The following is a 19,888-nucleotide window of genomic DNA, read 5'->3' on the forward strand; positions in this document are numbered from 1 at the left end:
ATTTCTGCTGGTTCCTTTGGGAGTTCTTCAAATGGTCTAATAGCTTTTCTGTGTCAGCTGGAATATTTTTTGCCAGTGGCTAATATGAACTGCTTAAGGACAGCTTAGCCTCTTCCTTTATTACAGCCTGAGCACTTAATTAACGGTCTTGTTAGCACAAGACTCACTGTGCAGGTGCCTTGAACCACCTAATCTTAGTACACATTTGAAAAAATCAAGAGAGCAGTCAATAATGTTTTCTGCTTTATAATGAGTGGTGTGAAGCCCTTACAAGGTATTTGGATGAAGGGCTTTGATCACTGAAATGTATTGAGGGTCATTTATGTCTAAAGACAATGGTAAGACTTTGGATTTCATGAACTTTAAGAAAATTTGTATTATGTTGAAATGTGGTCATTATCAAGTTCAACTTTCTCTTTGAATGGCTAACAGCTCAATTTCAGCATATTGTAAAGTAGTCAGTGACTCCTTGTCACTTTTTCTTAGCTTGAATTGTAAATATCATTTTAAAATATATTGCAGAAATATAACTCTTTGGCAGCAAAGTGTAATTTACTCGTCACTTGATATAAAGGGTAACACTGGGAAAAAATGGAACTGCAAACCGTGTGAGGTCAAAGCGCAGCAATGCACATTAGCAAAATAGATACAATAGCAAATGACATTAAGGGAAATTTGAAAAATATCACTGTCAAGAAGCATGAAGATACACTGGTAGAGAAGTAATATATATGCATTTGATTTGTCTCTTTATGTTCACTAGCATGAGTAAATGAATATGCTTTATTGTGTTACCCCCTTAAGGAAGTGCCATGACCATCAGAATAATTTTGTAAAAATGATAAGCTGTGCAAAATCTGGGCAGAAATTTTTTTTAAAAGGGCAAGAATCTCGCTTTTTTTTTTTGCCAATAAAGTGACATTTTCAGGATTACAGTCTTGTTGAGTAGAAATGTGTATCGCTTCTTTAGAGATCCGTGAAAATGCAGCTAGGCAGATTTTCAAGTAATAGAACTTTTAGTGACATTAGGGACAGCTGAGGAAAGAAAAAATAAAGGTAGGATGTTATTAAACCAAGCAGTACGTTATATGGTAGAGAAAAACTGAATTTATCTTGAAAAGACAGTGCAAAACTACATCATGCAGATAGATCACTTTCTTTGTGTACATTGTAATGGATTACTTACCACAATACTAGATCTTTGAAGTTCAGATGTAGAAGATATTCACTGTTAGTGCTTTTTCAATAATGAAAGCAAACAGGCTGTCACGCTGTTGTCTACATTTTGTTGTTATTTTGCATGATATTCCAGTTCCTAGATAAGTTGTGTTAAAGAGCTCATGTCTGACATCTATCACAAAGTGGAAATAGCTCTGTGTTAAGCTAGTCACTGCTAGACAAAGCAGTAAATGAAAACGTGGTTTATTCTGTTTGTGCACTTTGGTTAGCAGTACTTTCTTGTGTGGCCAAAAAGGTCATGAGTTAATAAAAACACAGCTGTAGCCGGTTCCTGTTTCGTAGAAAAAAATAGTGCAATGAATATTACTTTTAATGTCTGACAGCTGTTTGGGGTGGAAATTGAATATTGCAAGCTATTTCGGAAAGGAGATTATTAAAGGAGGTATTGAGCCCTGCCACAGTGGCCAAGATTCCCTCTCTGAAACAAAGAATAAACCTCCACCGAGGAGTGGGTGACTGAGAAAAATCAGCAGTTCAAGGCTGTATTTTTCCTCCCTGTGTTATTTCCATTTGGTTAGCTTAAGCAAACAGTTTATGATTTTACATGCTTAACCGCCAGCTCTACCAGCTAAACATGCAGGGAGTGGGGAAAATAATCTGGATTTATTTTTTTCTTACCAGTCTGTACTTTCTCTCTGTTTTAAAGGCTCCATAGGCTAGAGTAGGCAATATTTGTAAATGAATTGAAATTTTAATATTTCATCAATGAGCCAAGAGCAGTGAAAATTTTATTATTTAATTCAGCAGATTTTACTTGAAATACACCTGATCTTATTTTAAATGAAAAGATTCATATTTTACCTATCTTAGAAGTTCTAATGCAAAAATATTCTACTGCCCATTGTGAGAAAGTGCTTTAGCATATCATTTTTTACAGTGCAACTACCTGTTGCAGTTCATGATGCTATAATGCTGGAGGCTGCGCAGTGGGGTATACAACATTTATTTCTATTCAGTGTTAACTGAAGCTTTCCTGAAAACATTTTGGTTTCATTTGCTGTAAAGGATTTTAATCCTCAGAACGAACATGTTAAAATTATTTAAGAAACAACAAAGAATATCAGCAAAGTTGAAACATCTCAACTTCAATGTACATTGTGTGTTTTATACAACTCATGTGGAGCTGAGCAGTATGGAGTAAGTTCTGACATTTGGGACTGTAGATTTAAGGTTTCATAAGCAAATATCAACTAAATGATTAAAAAAAAGGAAGAAAGAATGTTGAAAACAGTGAAATATTAAAGAAATACTTTCTGTGTATATTTGTAACCAGTTTTCAAAGGGTATGTTCTGTTTCCTTGTGATAGTTGATCACTCAGAGGTCGCCGTTTAATTGCTGATGTCTGTATTGAATTATTGAAGGGCTGGGAAAAAAACGATGATAAATGTCCAACTATGTAGGTTGCTCCAAAAGTAATGCCTCTTACTTATTTCCACGGAAACTACAACTGTTCCAAGGAGCACAATAGCAAATTCTAACAGCAGATTCTCAGGTGCAGACCACTGTTTTTCAAGATAGTTAGCACCAATAGCTATGCATTTTTCACCAGTGATGGACAAGAATCTGCATGTTGTAAGCAGCTATCTTAGAAACAATTAAGCTGTCTTTAGAAAGTTTTGGCTGAGGTAGAGTGAGCCTAAACTATTAGCAACATTTAGTTGAATAAAATTTTAACATGATCATATTTTTCTGTATCTGATTGTCCCAGGATAAAAACTGACAACTTATAATACCTTTCCAAAAAGAAGGTAACATTTTGCAAGAGAGAATTTCTCTTTAAATAAAATTTAGTTACTCAGTTTGTTGATTATGACTGCAATCCCTATGTCTTTTTGTACTCCTTTTAGCCTATTCTATTTTTTTAAAGCACATTAGAAGAAACACTGATTTGTTGTTACTATATATTTCTTTTATTATAGCTTTGAACTTCTGTGAAATTCATTCTCACATGCTTTCTCTACATGGAAGGAAGCATTTAATTAGTAATTGCTGAAGTTTTTTAAAGCTCGTTCCATTCTTACTACGTTTATCAAAAATGCAAATTTTGCTAGTTGATAGCAAAGTCTTTACAATAAATGACTTTTTGTTTTGTCACAATGGACAAGCAATGTTGGACACCAACATATTTTAATATAATAACGAAAATGAGGCAATGGATGACAGAAGCAGATGATAGAATGAATTAAACAGCTGCTCTGAAAGTTCAAAATAATTATCCTGACTGAAAATAGCTCTGGTAGTAGTCCCTTAACTTCGTAATACAAGCAGAACTTATTTTGGTCACAAATGAATTTGATTTATAGCATTTGATAATGAAACGATTTCAAAAGCAACACTTCTGCTGACAAAGTTGAATATGAATAAGGCTGTTCTCAACAAACTTACTGAAAATAGAGAAAAATCGCTTAGAAAGAGCAAAAGGGAGGCAAATTGTCTGTACACTGAAGAGGTTGAAGTATAACTTTTAGAATCATCATGAATAGAGAGTTCCCTAAATAGAAGAATGTAGGTAGACTGACTGATGGGGCTATGTAGCAGTCATGAGTGGGGTTCCTGCTCTAGCTTCAAAAGTGATTTCAAGAAATAAAAATAGAACAGTGCTATTTTATGGTGTGTCTGTTTGCAGAATTAGTGTATTTGGTCGTACAGAATTATCATGAAAATGTACCAATTCAGGCATGTAATTGTCTTTCTTTTTTTTTTTTCGCTTTTACTGTGAAGAAAATATTGAGATAATATTATTGGTAGCAGTGAATGTTTAAAATATGGTATCTTATCTGTGATCTTAAAAGTTTTTGTTAATATGTACACAGCTGTGTGTAAGGCCAGACATTTATTCAGTGAATGAAGAGGAGTCTCATATTTCTATGACCTGTACCTTGCAGTTACACAAAGAAGAAATATTGAAAAAAGACTTTACTCATTGATCAGGTGAAGGTCATGTGATCCACAACATTTATAAAACATTACTTTTCTTGTTACTGTAGACAAGCAATTTTTGGGTACTAATATGTTTTAATATAGGACTGAAATGAGGCAGTGGGTGACTGTTAGGTACAGACAATGGAATGAATCAGCTGCTCTGGAAGGAACTAAGTGATGTTATGCGTGGTTCTGGCAGCACAGTGCAGGGCTCTTTGACATGTACTGCAGTACTTCTGGCTAAGAACTACTCCAAACATTAATTTTTGGGTAAAATACTGAACATCTTTCTCTGGGTGTTTGCACGTAATGAAAAGTTTTTGTTAGTTCAATTTTAGATATACATATTAAGAAATGATGTGACAGAATCTGTAGGAGAAAGGCCACCAGTCAAAAGCATGAGTCCCATAAATATATCCAGCTATACACATCCTTGCTAGGAATTCAGGTTCATTCTTTCCTTCCTGATGGAAAATGGGATGCTCTATTGGAAAGAACAGGCAAAAGGGAGATACAGCTCAAGAGAAAAACAATCCTCTACAATCTTCTTCTGTCTGCTCAAAGTTGCTTAATAAAAACCCCTTTGAAAGTGAAATATGCTATGTAGGCATCGGATGCCAGGAAAGTGGAGGAACTAATTTCTAGCACAATTACTTTTGTTCTTTAGTAGGGCAGGATCAGGTAATTATTAGTATCACGTCTATATGCTCTTTCCCCAGAATTTTTCCCTTCAGAATAAACAGAATGGAATTGTTTGTGGGGTACACATAAGTGATCGTGTAGCTGAATGTATGTTCCTTTCTTATTTTCTAGAAAAAGTTGAAAGAATGATAGTGAATGATGGAAGGAACTACAAAATAAGAATGATCATATGTATTATTACTTAATTTGAAATATGAAAAAGTCATACTCAAGATATTTTCGATTGGCTACTCATGATTAATGGATGCTTTAGTCCTTGGTCTCTTTGTTTCATTTCCTGTCCTGTAATAATGGACTAATAGTGCCTGCTCATCTCACAGTAATATTATAACAAATTCATTAACTTTTCTGAAGAACTTAGAAAATGATAGTGATGAATACTGTAGAAAGCCATGTTAGAAATTAATTCAGTCTTGGGAAAAGGGTTTGTGTGGTATGTAGTAAATGAGGCATGGGCCCAAAACTAAGTACTGAGCAGAGAACAAAGTGTTGAATAGCTGCCCATTAACAGAGCACTCACCCAAAAATAATTCACAGGCAACCTTGATTGTACTGGTTCATTTTACAGTCCTAATATTCCTCTTTAACATACCTTTTTGTATATAACTTTATCACTGCTATATTATATATATCCATGTTTTAAAAATAATAGCATAATTCTTAGAGGGTTTTAGTGGCACTTAGAAATAGCGAGGCAGAATTTCAAAACTTTTGAGGTTTCTGACCAGCCTTTGTTCTTTTGGAAGTATTCTTGTATTATAGAAAACACAGTTTACTTTTAATTTAAAAGCTTAAATATCAGAGTAAGTCTGCTCCCCATTGGATATGAACAGAAAACTCCCATACTAGCCATATTGAAAGGCATGGATTTCATTAAAGAAAGAGCTGTTTCTTGAAAATTAACAGTAATATTAGTATTAAAGAATTGCTTTGAAATTTATTTTCTCATTTAATTAAATGGCTTTCTTTGCCTAATTATTGGTGTGTTCTCACATGTGCTCATTACTGACATTTTGAATTATTTTAATGATTTCTTTTGACAGTGGAAATTGTCAAAAGTGTTGCAAAATTTTGAAATGGAGATATGAAAATGCTCAATAACCATGAGTTCTTGTTATGTCGGGCTGTTGATAATGTTGGGATTGTATTGTGGTTCTTTTTCTATTTTATTCAGTAGTTTTTAATAAAAAACGGAGGAATGGCTTGGGAACAGAAATTAGACTGTAGGACTCCTCCCTGCCTACTGAGTGCCCATGTCATTTGACTTGCTCTTGTCTCTTTCCATCTGTGTGCAAACTGAATCCTTTTTCCCTGATGGCCTTGAATCCTCCCACTGCTTCTCCTTTGACTACACTGAGTTGACGGAGGCATACATCCTGCTAGACAAAAATAGGACTCAGTTTTTATACTATCAAAAAGAAGGCAGCACACAATGTGGTGGGATCTCTGCCAACCACCATGCACATATCTGTGCTGAATTCTTCAGGAACTGAGCTTAGTATTTCATCACTGGGCGGGTTGCTTGGGGACCTTCAGCTCTAGACTGTAGATTCAAAGTACAGCCCGTGCTGAACTAACATCCGAGTTGTGGGTTCGTTAAGTTTATGAAGGAGATTTCTCTAAAACTTTTCCTAAGAACGTTTAGACATTAAAATTCAGAAGGGTTATAGATTGCACTCTGGCATGTGGCTGCTTAAATTCTGTCTGCTTGCCCCTTTAGTCACATGCATCTTCTATCAGATTTGAGATGAAGGTCTGGGCTGCAGAGCAAACATGCTGGGCGTTTTACAGTCATTTGTACCAGCCCAAGTTAGGGGAGATTACTGCTGTTATCATGTGATAGTGCCTCAGTGACTTTCTCTTGCTCATTGGCATAGAGAAATTCTGAACATAAATTTTAAAATATATTTATTAAAAAAAAAAAAAGTAGGCAGTGTAAGCATGAAGGATATTGATGGCATAAGAAAGTGAAGTACTGAATATTAAAATTTTACTGAAACAATCTAAAGCTAAGATGGAAGTGCATAATATGTCCAAAAGATTGGGGAGGCATAGAAAAACAAGTAACTTAAGAATTGTCTGTGTGTTTCAGGTAAATTCTTTTTCATTTTTTAAAAATTAAAGAATACGACCATCATTCTGTAATGCCATTAACATTTCTTCCATAGTTAAGAGAAGAATCTATGCAGTGCTCAACATAGTTAACTACCTGGTCTATTTAGAAAATCATTATAATGATTATATATATCATTATAATCATAATTAATACTTTGTGAATTAAATTGAGGTTGAGAATTTAATTTAGGTTGAAGAAAAATGTTTTCAACAAAGGCGATATTCATAATTGAGAATTTTTAACCTTTGCTTTTATCTTTTAACCATCGAATGTAAAACCAAATGTAAAATGATATGTGGAAGATATCTTAAGAGAAACTATTACAATGTTCGCACACACAGCCTTGCTTTTTCTTACAGAAAAAATGAAACAGTTGACCAAACAAACCAATTGTAAAAACAAAACAAAACAAAAAACAATTACATAAATTGTAATTCTAGAGAACCAAGCACTTTATTCTATAATTCACTGAAAAAATACTCTTAATTGATACTGGCTTTTGAAACATAATGGTTATTGACAATATTTTTATTTCTAGCACTTCTTACAGAAGTCTTGTTGGTTGAATTTGTTTATTTTGTTTTCATAGCTCATCAGATTTTAAAAGTTTTGCAACCTTGTTATTTGTATAGATCAGGTAGTTGAAAATGATTGCTTTTATCAGCTGTTGCTTCTATGATAGTTTGATTATTGTGTTTCTTATTTGGTGTCTGTGTGCTTTTGTTTTTTTCATCCTATGCTATGTATAAATACAGAGAAATTTAGAAATCTCTCTGTATCTGTGATACAGATTCATTTCCTGATTTAAACAATCTGTTCTACATCTGTTTTTATAAACAGAGGCACTTAGGATATGTCTTGGATTTATCCAAAGGGTAATAACGCTTATGGTTGACTTGATCAAAATTTATAGTAGAAACAAAAATACATGCAGTAAAGACTCAGGCTTTTCTGAATTCTTGATTGTAATCATACGTAGCTATATATCAAAAGCATGCATTAAATGTACACTTGAATAACAGTTTAGCTATTTATATTTTTTACTATTCAGAATGGATCATATCATGCGATTAAATTTTACTTAAAATTTTGTATTTATTTACATGATGAGCTGTCTAGGCATTATGAACTGGGAGACACAGTATGATGTACCGTGTAACTGCTTAGTTCGTTTATGGGTATTTGCAACACATTAGCACAGATTATGTATTACATTCAGGATGGGGTTTGGCAGCATGAAGTAAAGCTGCCTGATACTGTCTGGAGAAGGAAACCTATTAGAGGGAGGAGGTAGAATAGGACCCAGATACAACAGAGGAGTGACTTCTTTACAGCCCTTTTTAATTTCTACTCTCACATTGAATTTCCTCTAACATTAGTTCTTCTAATTTATATTCTAATAAAATCTAGTTTTATGGAATCTATCCAGGCAAATTTTGCTCAAAGTTTTGGCTCACTGTGAAAATAACCCATTCTCCAGGCTGTGAAGGAAAATAAACTTAATTCTTTAGCAGTCCTCTGAATACTGCAAAGGAATGTTGCTAAGTATCAGCTCTTTCATTTGCAACTGCCTCCAAGTTGGCCGATTCAAGAGATTTTATCAAGGCCTTTTTTGGCCTTGCTACTCGTGATTATTAAGGGACTCATTGATCTCTTTAATAGGGATCAGTCTCTGCTTCCAATCTCTTGCTGTTCTGTTACCTCTGTATGATAGATGTAATGGTAATATTCCTATTTTGATATGGTACATTGGCATTAGTAAAGTCAACGAGACTTTCTTAATTATATTTACATAGTTACAAAAATATAGTGTCAATAATTTAGAATTTAATAATTATTCATCTTTCACTTGTATAAGTTGAAAATACCAGATCAGAACTCCTTACCTAAGTTTAATGATAAGATTAACTTATTTAAATAATTGAAATTTGTGGACTGGTAGTAGATAAAGTGGACTTTTCAGTTTCCATGGTCATGGTAATTCCTTTCATGCAACTCTTCTTATTTTCTTTCTTTGCTCAGTGAATTAAATAGTTACTATTTTCTTTAACTGTTAGGATGATACAGTGGGCTATATTCACACTTCATTGATCAATTGGCTTTTTTTCTCCTTCTAAGTTAGATTTCCCATGGGATATAAGAGTGTATTTTTTTTCAGATTATATGTTGCTGTAAAAAAGGTGGTTGTCAGCGTTAAGCAAACTATTGAGTCCAACAGAAGGCTGACACAGCTTTTTCCTTTTTTGTCTTGATCTCTCACTCTCTTTGTATTTACTAATTTTGTTTTTATCATTACTTTTAAGAAGTTATTTTTAATATTTTGCTAGTGTGGTTTTGATAGCTAGTACAATGTCATCAAGAGATGGATCAAAATAGAGCATGGTAATCATTCATTAGTGTCTACTGTCAAAGATCACTTGGGTCTAACCATATTTTTACACACACATGTACACTTACACTTATAAGGCTCTTTATTTCCATTGAAGAAATTGAAGTAGAGAAAAAATCAGAATCTTTTGATCCTTACAGGACTGTGGTGATTAGATTTACAAAACTTCTGTTAGGTCTGAAGATATTTGCCCCTGTAAAAGAGCATTTAAGATCCACCCTACCCACCCCTGGATCCTGACTGACTGTTGCACAAGGATTATTAAACTGCTAGCACAGTTCGTGTCTCTGAGGGCTCTTGCAATTTTTGACCCATCTGGTTGCCCTGAACAGTGTGTACTGGGATTCTCCACAGCTGTCTCTAAGATGCAGCACAGTTATCCTTGTTGATGGGGTCGTCTTGCTGAAAAGCTGCTTCACCCTGATAAATACTTAGTCTGTTTTACCCCTGGAAATTCCTTTTCAGTCATTACTAAAGACATGATCCTACTAAGACTCAATCTACTTCCTCCAACTTCAGGAACTCAATAAGTTGTCTCAAAATTCATGTCTTCAGCCTCACTGCAATCATTTATTGTCCTTTCAGGAAGTGTTAAATATGACTTGGGTCATCCGAGGGTATTCCTTTTGCCCTTCTGTACTTAAGGCAGCTTTAGTTGGCCATAAGAAGAGCACTGTTGGGATTGAGTGATGGAAGCTGCATGGGTAGAAACAGCATGGCAATTTCTTGCCTCTGTTACTTTAATAGGTTGAATGAAAAATCTGTAGAACAAATGTAATTTGGGAGTGTAATAAAATCTGAGTCAATGCTACTACTTGCTTCTCTTGTATGGAAAGTTTATATCACTTGCCATTTAGAAAATGGCTTAGAATTCTGGCAATTTGGAATGGGTATGTTAAATGATTTCTATTCAGAATTCCTCTGTGCCATTTCATTATTAGCAGTGTTACTTGCTATAGCATCATACCTTCAAACTATGTAATTTTATGGTAGATGTAACTTTTTTTTCTCCAAAACTTTAAACCTACTAATTCTGAGCTGTCATACAGTAATGTAGCTATGTAAACTGGTTTACACAAGCACGGTAAAACTTATGACTGGAAAACTATAATACTGGAAATATTTTGAACATAATATTTGAATAACTATTTCAGAGTAACCTTAGGGAACTGGTAGCACTCCAGCAACACTTGATATTGTATTTTGGAATAATCAAGGAATATGACTCAGTGATAAACTCAATTTCTTAATTTAGTTATTTTTTGTCATTTTATTTTTTGTCATTGCTTCACTTAATATTTTTTTAATTGCTTCAAGACATTGTATAGTCACAAATATTTATAAAATGGAATGCATGTGAATACGTCTGACTTTATGATTTTTGAAAAAAAAGTGAACAGTAAAGCTTTCAGGTAATTGCATAATATTTTATTAATGTACAAACACTTCTTTCTATTTTCTTTCTACATTCCATTGTGCCCACAGACAGCCTTTTGATAGATTACCAATTTACCTTCAGCTTATTACAAGAAGATGATCGTCATCACACTGCCATAAACTTTATAGCAAATCCAGAACAGGTAAGAAAATATGGTTAGCTGTTGTGATTAAGATTTCAATTGTATTTGATCATAATGAAAGATCTATCAGATGCATATAAGGCACTAGAGATATTTCAAAATGTTATGGAAACTGATAATATTCCTGTGCATTCAGTAAGAATTTTTTGTAAATGTTATGTCAACTAGTTTAAATGAACTAATATTCCAAAAATGTATCAGTTGGTTCTATCTTGTTGTTCCCATGAATAACAAATTGTAACGTTGTCCTGAGTTGAATTAAAGGAATATACTCTTCAGTGAAAGAATGTTTATTAACAGATATGAAAGATAGTTTCTGAATTCTAACTGAGATGTATCTTTATGTCATGCATTTTTTAATTTATTTTTGCAAAAATAATTATTTTGCTATTTGAATCACAGTCTGAAAAGATAGCTGATGTATTGTATGATGTGACCCATCCAAATCAAAGCAAAAGAGACTACTGCTTTTGCTTCTGTAGACTGCTTATTACAGTTTCTGCTTAAGCTATAAAGTGGAAGAGGAGTGGAAATCTGTATTTGATTCTGTGCACTAAAGCTATATTCAATAAATTCTGATATATTTTGTTAACTTATTTTATTTTTTTTTTATATACAGTCAAATAAAAATTTGGATATATCAATTAATGCATCAAACAACTTCAACCTCAATATTACATGGTCTATTGGTTCAACTGGTAAGGATGAATTTTGGTATGATGTCTTTTTCCCATATGATTTAATGATCCTTTAAACTGTTTTAACCTGATTGTCTTTTTGTTGCTCATTTTGATAATAAAACTTTACAAAATCTATTCTTTTGCCATTATCATTATGCCATTATTAATTATATTATTTAAACCTCAGATGATAATTTGCAATCTGAACAAAGCTTCATTAATATGTTAACTTTCTCTCCTATTCAATTAAAATTACTTTGGTAGGAAAAGCTTGTAGCCTATTTAAATTTTTTAAATGACAGTGTTATGAAATGCTGTGATTTTAATTAAGATAAATTGCTTCCTTAACTACTGTAGAGACTGAGATTTTAATTTCTTTGTTTCAGTGTTCAAGCTAAAAATTTAATTATTAACCTTAACATTGATATCAAACAATAAAGTTCTTCTGTGTATGCTGATAAAAGGAGCTGCTTATCTATTTTTCTCCAACTTTCAACCCCATTACTCTTCTTTGTTTTAATAAGGAGGAAGAAAAGATTTATTTAGACAGTTTCTCTGAATTGGTTGTATTGACTTTCGGAAAATACATCCAAGGAGAAGCAGGATGCTTACATGAAATTGTACTGAAATAAAATACAAAATAAAAATGTTTTTAAGGAAGGTCAGATTTTGTCTTACATTAACTCATAAATTTCTTCATCAGTGTACTTATGAAATACTTTAATATACTACAGTCAGCAAATTCTAATACTTTAATGTAGAAGAAATCCAACAGCAATCTATGAGGCTTTTATTGAAATTGAATGTAAATTTCTAGAGGTAACTTTTTTTTTCTAAATTTCATGCAACTTCTATCATGTTTTTTAATTCATTCATAATCTTTTGAAAGCAGAGTAAGAGATTAGTAAATTCTCTCTATATATGAAATATCTGTTGTACCATTACATTGTAATAAAGGGTAGTTAAAGTTGTAGAAGGCTGAAACTAAAAGCAATTCAAGAATCTAAGTTTCATTTGCCAGTTTACTTTCTCACCTTTTATTATGATTAATAAGTTTCATAAGGGTGTGTATATATATGTACATATATATATATGTTGTTGGTTTTTTAGCTGGAACAATATCTGGAGAAGAGATTCCTGTTGTTTCTAAGGCAAATATTAAGGAATACAGAGATAGCTTTTCTTGTGAAAAATTCAACTTCCGGAGCAACCCAAACATCACATTCTACGTCTATGTCAGCAATTTTTCCTGGCCAATCAAAATACAGGTTAGTACAACTGTTTTGCACTTATGAAGGTGTGGACATCTTAGTTTCACTTGTACAGAAATTGTACAAATAGTATTTTTTGCGTGCTGTATTATCTGTGTGTAAAAGTTATATTTTGATGTTTGTGCTTTTTTTTCCTAAAATGAATCAGACTTCAGATTGTCAGTTTTAAATCTGAAGTTAATATTATTGAGCACTACATATATTTGTAATATATCTTATTCATTTTGATGTATATATAAAAGATGATATGCAACAGAGAAACTTGTAAGTCACCATGTGATGCATGTGATGACTATGCATGTATATACCTAGATGTTTGTGTGTAGTTTTTTACTAATCATTAACTTTCTTAGCTTTTGGCTCTCTTAAAAATTGAATGTCTACACTGTCCTGTAATATTTCAAAGTTCAGATTTAACATTAGGCGCAGTTGAGTAGAACTGATATTCTTCTTTGACTTCAATTGAATGAATTTTGTTGATGATTTTCTGGGATACTGAAGTACTGTGTGGTGGCAGACTCAAGCAAGTCGGTACAGTGATGTGTTGTTTCTTTGCTCGAAGTTTCATAGTTTTTTAGTTACTATTACTGTAGCTGTATTTGTAAATGCTCTGTCACTCTGCCAAACAAGAGCTCTTCTTGTGGGTGACCAGCTTTGGACTATAGCTAGGCTTTTCTTAACCATAAACGGAAGCTGTAAATAAGTTTCACGTTGTCAAAGGATGAAGTTATGTAACTTATTTACATTTATTTATGCAGTGTTATGCATAACAGAGACTTTTTCTAGCCACCAATCCCATTTCCCAAGGATAGACCAAGTTCAGTTGCTAGAGAGCCTTCCTAAACAAACCCATGAAGCAATTAAACTGTAAATGCATTACATTACATTACACCTTGAAGACTGAAAGATGTCTATATAACTGTAAGACAAACATTATTAAGGCAATGCGTTTTCTTATGATGTGCAGCCTTTTGTCAGATGTTGGCAAATTGCATCTCTTTCCTATGCTGTTTCCACTGCAGTATAAAATCTTAATGGCAGCGTGTTTTAATGCTTGATAAAAGTAATGCCTAATCAAGTTATATTCTTTTTTTTTTTTTTTTTTTTTTTTAATCAGCCTTCTATTTTTGCTTCCTTACCTGCCTTAGACACACAGATTTTGTTTTTATTATTTATTTTTTTTAATTGTGAGGACTACTGGAATTTCACTTGTCTCAGAGGTGATGGTGTTTGGCTATTGCATTCCTTTCCTGTCCTGCTAATTTCTCATAAAAATTTCCAAATTGATGTAAGTCACAAATTTTATGCTGAGGAAAAGGAATGCTAAGGTTCAGTTATGGAAACTAAGCTTTAGGATGATAAAGTTGTCCTCCGTGTTTGCCTTCCTAAATTGAGAAGAATTAATATTTATTCCTTGATATTTTCATGCTGGGATTTGTTATTCTACAAGGAAGTGTGTGAAGTTCACATTAGCTATATTGATTTCGTAGTTACCAGCATATCTGCAACAGATAAAATATAGGGATAATGAGTATGGAGCTTTTCAGATAACACATTTAGGTTTGTGTGATACCTTTATGATTCCATGTATAGTAGAAATTTTTACAATCTATTGGCCTTCCCAAGACTTAAGATTAAGAAAAGGAGGTCATGGTTTGTCCCAATCCAGAGACTGTAAATTCCAAAGCCAATATACTAAAAGAGCTCATAGTTCTAATATTCAGGAGCATCTACATCTGTTAGCATACCAGATTTCACTTCCACATTGTTCAAAGGTGGCTAAAATCAGTCTACTACTAGACTGATATCTTTACTAATAGAGAGCATCCATTTAGAAGATGATAATCCTTATAAAAATGATGTTGCTGTTGTACTGATGACAGGACTCTTTGGGAGAGTCCCTGGAGAAATACTGCTGATGGATTAAAATTTCAGTTAGAAGTAAGGATTTTTTTCTAGATAGCCTCTGAAGCTTTTCTAGCCAAATTAATGTTCCTGAATGAGCCACCTTAGCTTTTCTGTGGTGATTATACAGCTAGCCTCCTCTCCCAGGGGCTTTGGATGGCACAGAAAGCTGGCCTATGCATAAGTGCTCTAGACACTGAACTATATGTGCTGTGTCACATGTATGATCTGTATGTGTTATATGGCATTGGTCAGATCACTTTGGCTGAAAGCATAATGATATTTTATATCAACTCAGCACTAAAGGTTTCATTTAATCCTGTTAGAGCCAAAGAAATTACTATAACTTCCATGAGAGATACTGTATTCATACAAATAAGTAAGATAGCAAAATGAGATTTAGCACATGCTTTTGGTAGAGGGCTAAATACTCTCTTCAACACATCTAATGTTATTCAAATACAGTCTGAGTACCAGTGTTCTATATCTGTATTATTGATTATGATTTGTGAAGAATAGATTATATAAAGACTTCCTAAGAAAACAGAAATAGTGACTTTACTTCCCTTTAAACTGATACTTCAAGATGTGTTCATATGCACTTCACCACTTTCCCTTTATGCCTGCTGTGCTGACACAAGAGTTAAGATTACTTGTCTTTCACTGGGAAGGTTTTGCTTTGGGTGCTACAGTTACTGCTCTTACCAGTGCAGTTTCTATAGCCGAAGGACCAGTAACCCTGTCCAAGTACCTCAGTTTCCACATATACAAGAAAGAAAAACTGTGCATCTCATCAGGTGGTTCTTTACATGGATAGATGGCTTACAGTTGCTCAGGTATTTTTATTATTCCTGTTATCTTTTCAGAAAATTTGGATTCTTTTTCTAGACTTTAACAAATACCTGATGACCCTAACATAAAATATCTTTTTTGAAATGTGATTTCCTGCCTTTGAAAAACGGAAATGGGAAGGTTGTATTCATGCATCAACTTCCTGAAGAAATGTTGATCTGTGGTAACTCAGAAGCAGCAGCTTGCTACCAGTAACCCATTTTGTTTATTTTGTCACTGGTGAGCCTAATGATGATCTAAGAATCCAAGCTCTTCAGCCCTGTGTACTCATAAATTACTTGCCAGCCATGACTGAATAGAGAGACACAAGCTGTATGCATCTAGCCATAGATGTGCCTGTTCATTGCTGGGGAGTTGGACTAGATGACTTTTGAAGGTCCCTGCCAATTCAAACAATTCTATGATCTTAGCTGTTAAATGCTTTTGTGGACAACAGAACTTTATGAATCTTTTGAGAGGATGTCTCTATAAAGTATCTTTGTTATGAGAGACTTCAAGTATCCAAGTAATTGGACATGATTTTTCATCCAGGTTCATCATCTCTGTGTTTGACGTTCTGAATTCTAAGAGTAACACATCTTTCATAGTGCTGACCCTTAATATGTACTGATGTTTTATACCTCATTTAAATAGGACTCCATCAGAAAATGCAGTTATCTTAAATTGGCTAGATTTGCAAACAGTGAATGTGGCAAAACCCCATCACTTTCTTCTGCTCATTTTTATTTTATTTTGAGAGTAGATGTAATTCAAACTCTGCTGGTAATAGAATTTCAAGGCTGTAGCATTTATTGAAAAGCAATAATTCAGGATTTAGCCAGCAGTTGTAATAATGGTCAGCGGTCCCAGAGTAGCCAACAATCATAAAGTCTGGGCTTCTGACAGCTATGCAAATATTAATAACAATAATAACAGTACGTTCTTCAGTCTCTGGAAACTAACTTTATGGCAAAAGATTTTCGTTGCTGAAGTTAGTAACATATTTTTCATCTTTTCCATTAGTTGTCCCCATAGTCGGAAAAGTAACAAATGCGTGAAGCAAGCAAATCCCTTTCAGATGTTGTCCTGACTGTGTGGTTGATGAAATTCATCCCAAAGGGCAGCATTCCTGCTTTTAGATCAGCTGCTTTCATGCCCCTTTACCTCTTTATAAGTGTCAGCTGTGTAAGTCTGATCTCACCTTGTGCCTAATCAGCAGCATTTTCTGCCAGTTTTAAACAGTTTTTCACCTTGGCGCAGGGAATACCATCACAATTACAGTTGCTCAGTCCTTCCTACCTGTGCCATCAGAGTGTGTCAGCTGTCAGTTATTAACTTGACTAGCTCAGCTGTGTCTAAGAATGATTCACACAGTTACTAAGACTCGGGGGAAAAATGAAATCCTCTATAAAAAGCAGAAGGTAATAATAACTGTTCAAATAGTTATTTTCTTTCCTCCTGTAATGTGTAAATGGAAGATTCACAAGTGTCAAAGTTTTAATTGAGAGGGTCAGCTTAATCTGTGGGGTTCAGAATCAACAAGAAAGAACCGCCTGCCAAGATTAGGCTTAGTTTTGTATTTAAAGAAAAAAATCCAAACAGCCTCATTCTTCATTTTTCATCAAGGAATACTTCATCCCTTATATTTTCCTGTAATATATTCTGTGCAGTTGTTTTTGTGGAAAACTATCTTTACTGCTCTGTGTAAGTTTGTATGCAAGAATATAATATTATGAGTGATGGTTTACATTCCATTTGGACGCAGCAAAACAAATCATTTAAATGGCTTCATATGTAAATTTCCAATGTTTTTTTTTAATGAGGAAACCAGTATTCTTCTAGCTTACTGGCTCCTGTTTCAGAATTGATTTTCTTCCTCCTTTCAATAGTCTGAATGTACCATCTGAAGAAGTGGTTTAATGTAAATCAAGAGTCTTATCTAGCTTTGTAATAAAATTTACTAGGTGTAGCACACTTTTATTTTAACTTCCTTTGTTTTGTTGCTCACTTTGAATTTTTAACATTCCTAAATTGTAAAAGCTGTAAAAACTGGCAGGAACTGCCATCAGAATTTACAAGAGTAGCACAATCCTAATTACTAAATTAACAAATTAATTTCAGAGCTTTTTTGTGGTTTAGGACCTTTGCAAAACTTGCAAAGGTTTTGTAATCTTTGGAAAATGTGTGCGTTTCTGCATGGAGCTGTGCTTGTACATAATGTCCTTCCATCGGTGACTGCATACCTAAAATCCAATCTTTATGATTTATGGTGAACGATTTGATTTCTAAGTGCATTAATGGTTTTCATAGAGGCTGCTGAGTAACTGTGTATAGCTGTGTGTGAAGACACTATAATTCTTGAAACACTGAACAGGTGTTGATGATGGAGTGGATGCATTAGTTTTCAGAATCGCTTAGATATTATCTTTCAATAAATTTAAAATCCCTCTTGAAATTGGGTTTGAAGGTAATAGGGAACAAAAACCTAGGAAATCCCCCAAACAACCTCTTAGATGTGATTTTGCAAGGTGTGTGAAATTCTTTGGGAGAAGAGGGAGAGAAAGCATCCTGTACAGAGTTATACAGAGTGGTAAGACTTGTGATGGCTGAGGTATAGTCTAGAATGTGAATACATCTATAGTTTTATTTTTCAGTAAGAACGTCCTGTGTAACATCAGAATAGATAATAGTAATAATAAACACTTGTCTATGAAAATTCTCAAGAATTGTATGTAAAAGTCAAGCAGCTTAGTGTGCTCAGATTAGGCACCATATAATATCGGTCCTAGAATATGAAAGAAATGATGTGAAATTATGAGGAAAAAGACAGGAGACTAGGACTGGAAAATAATTATTTATCTGAACATAAGAAAACTTATTTGCATAACAGTTTTAGTAGTGTATAATGCCTTGGAAGATATTTTGAAAGATTATATTATTGTATTTTAATATTTTCTCAGTTTTTATGTATTGACTGTTTGCATCAAGATGGTCAGTAAGAGAATTAGTTAGTGATGTTGAAGTGCTTTTGAAGTGAGTAAGGATTGAGGAGTGGTAGGAATGTATTGATGCAGGGAAAGACTACAACAACAGGATGCATGGAACTACTTATTCCATGAAATAGGAATTCTCAAAAACTAGTCTTGAGGATTCAGATGCTTAGTATGTTGATTGATGACCTAAGAAAATGTTTTTAGAGTTTAATAGAGGACCAGTTAGAAAAAGTTAGCAGACTTTACCAGTGGGAAGAAAGATTTACTCACAAAGTAATTGTGTGTTGTCAAGGCAGTACAGTTAAAAAAAAAAAAAAAAAAGTGGGTGCAACTGTGAAAATTTATGATTTTATGGATTTAAAAAAGATACAAATTCCTAGTGCAGTTGTTTTAGTATCTAATGAGAGCTCTTCTGGAATACTTCATGTAGTTTTGAACCTCTTTTTTTAAGGATGAACTCAAACTAGATACATAGCTGTTGGCTACGAAAATTAGGGATAGAGGGTTCATCTTAGCAGGGTGGCTTTTTTACATAGCAAAATCAAGACTGGGAGAAGTTGTATACATCTGGAAAATACATACTGAAATATGGAAACTATGAAAAAAATATGAAATAGTACATTTATACAAGAATTTGGAAGATAACGCTTAACCTTTCAAAGAACAAAGTCCTAGACAATATCATAATGGAACAAGCAGAGAGAAAAATTAATATGCTTCTGTTAGATCTTGATAGGTTTGTGTAAGCTGCAACCATATTTGGGTGCAACTGATGTGATGCTTTGTAAGCAAACAGAACTTTGAATTATGGCAGAAAGATATAGCAGAAAGACCCTTTAGAGGATGCTGTGATAGGAAACTGTTATTTTGAACTTCTATTTAAAGCCACTTTTTAAAATTGTTCTATTGATATTTCCCCCAAAATATTTCTCCAGAATATATGCTTATTATATGAAACACAGAAATGAATGAATAAACCATGGACTCCACCATGAGGAGATATTATTGTTTTAGGTCTATCATAAAAGGATGATGCAGAATTAGGGTTACAGGAATGTGGCAATAAAGAAATAGCTTTCAGTAGCAGATCTCATAGCTACTCATGGTACATTTGCATTTCAATATTCTGCCAAAGTGGCTCATCTAATTACCTTTCTGAGCATGAAAGACTGGAAACATTGCATTTGTCTTATAGAAAAAAGCCTGGAAATTCAATTTTCTATCTCTTGTAGGATTATTTCTTATATCACATTAAAATA

The 19,888-nt window shown here is 33.6% G+C and overlaps 1 protein-coding gene across 11 annotated transcripts in view; it reads left to right on the top strand.

The window, feature by feature from the left end:
- The window catches only part of ATRNL1 (attractin like 1), a 425,218-nt gene that overhangs the window by 159,184 nt on the left and 246,146 nt on the right, over nucleotides 1-19,888 (top strand). For all 11 annotated transcript variants that reach the window (XR_016468857.1, XR_016468855.1, XR_016468856.1 and 8 more), the window contains exons 22-24: nucleotides 10,855-10,949; nucleotides 11,569-11,647; nucleotides 12,740-12,897. Coding sequence is in view for 7 of the 11 variants with exons in the window: in XM_090145543.1 (XP_090001669.1) it covers nucleotides 10,855-10,949; nucleotides 11,569-11,647; nucleotides 12,740-12,897 (332 nt within the window). In the remaining 4 variants the exon portion in view is untranslated. The remainder of the gene's footprint in view (nucleotides 1-10,854; nucleotides 10,950-11,568; nucleotides 11,648-12,739; nucleotides 12,898-19,888) is intronic.

This window comes from Phasianus colchicus, chromosome 8 (genome assembly GCF_987193195.1).
Source record: "Phasianus colchicus chromosome 8, bPhaCol1.hap1.1, whole genome shotgun sequence".
NCBI lineage: Eukaryota > Metazoa > Chordata > Aves > Galliformes > Phasianidae > Phasianus > Phasianus colchicus.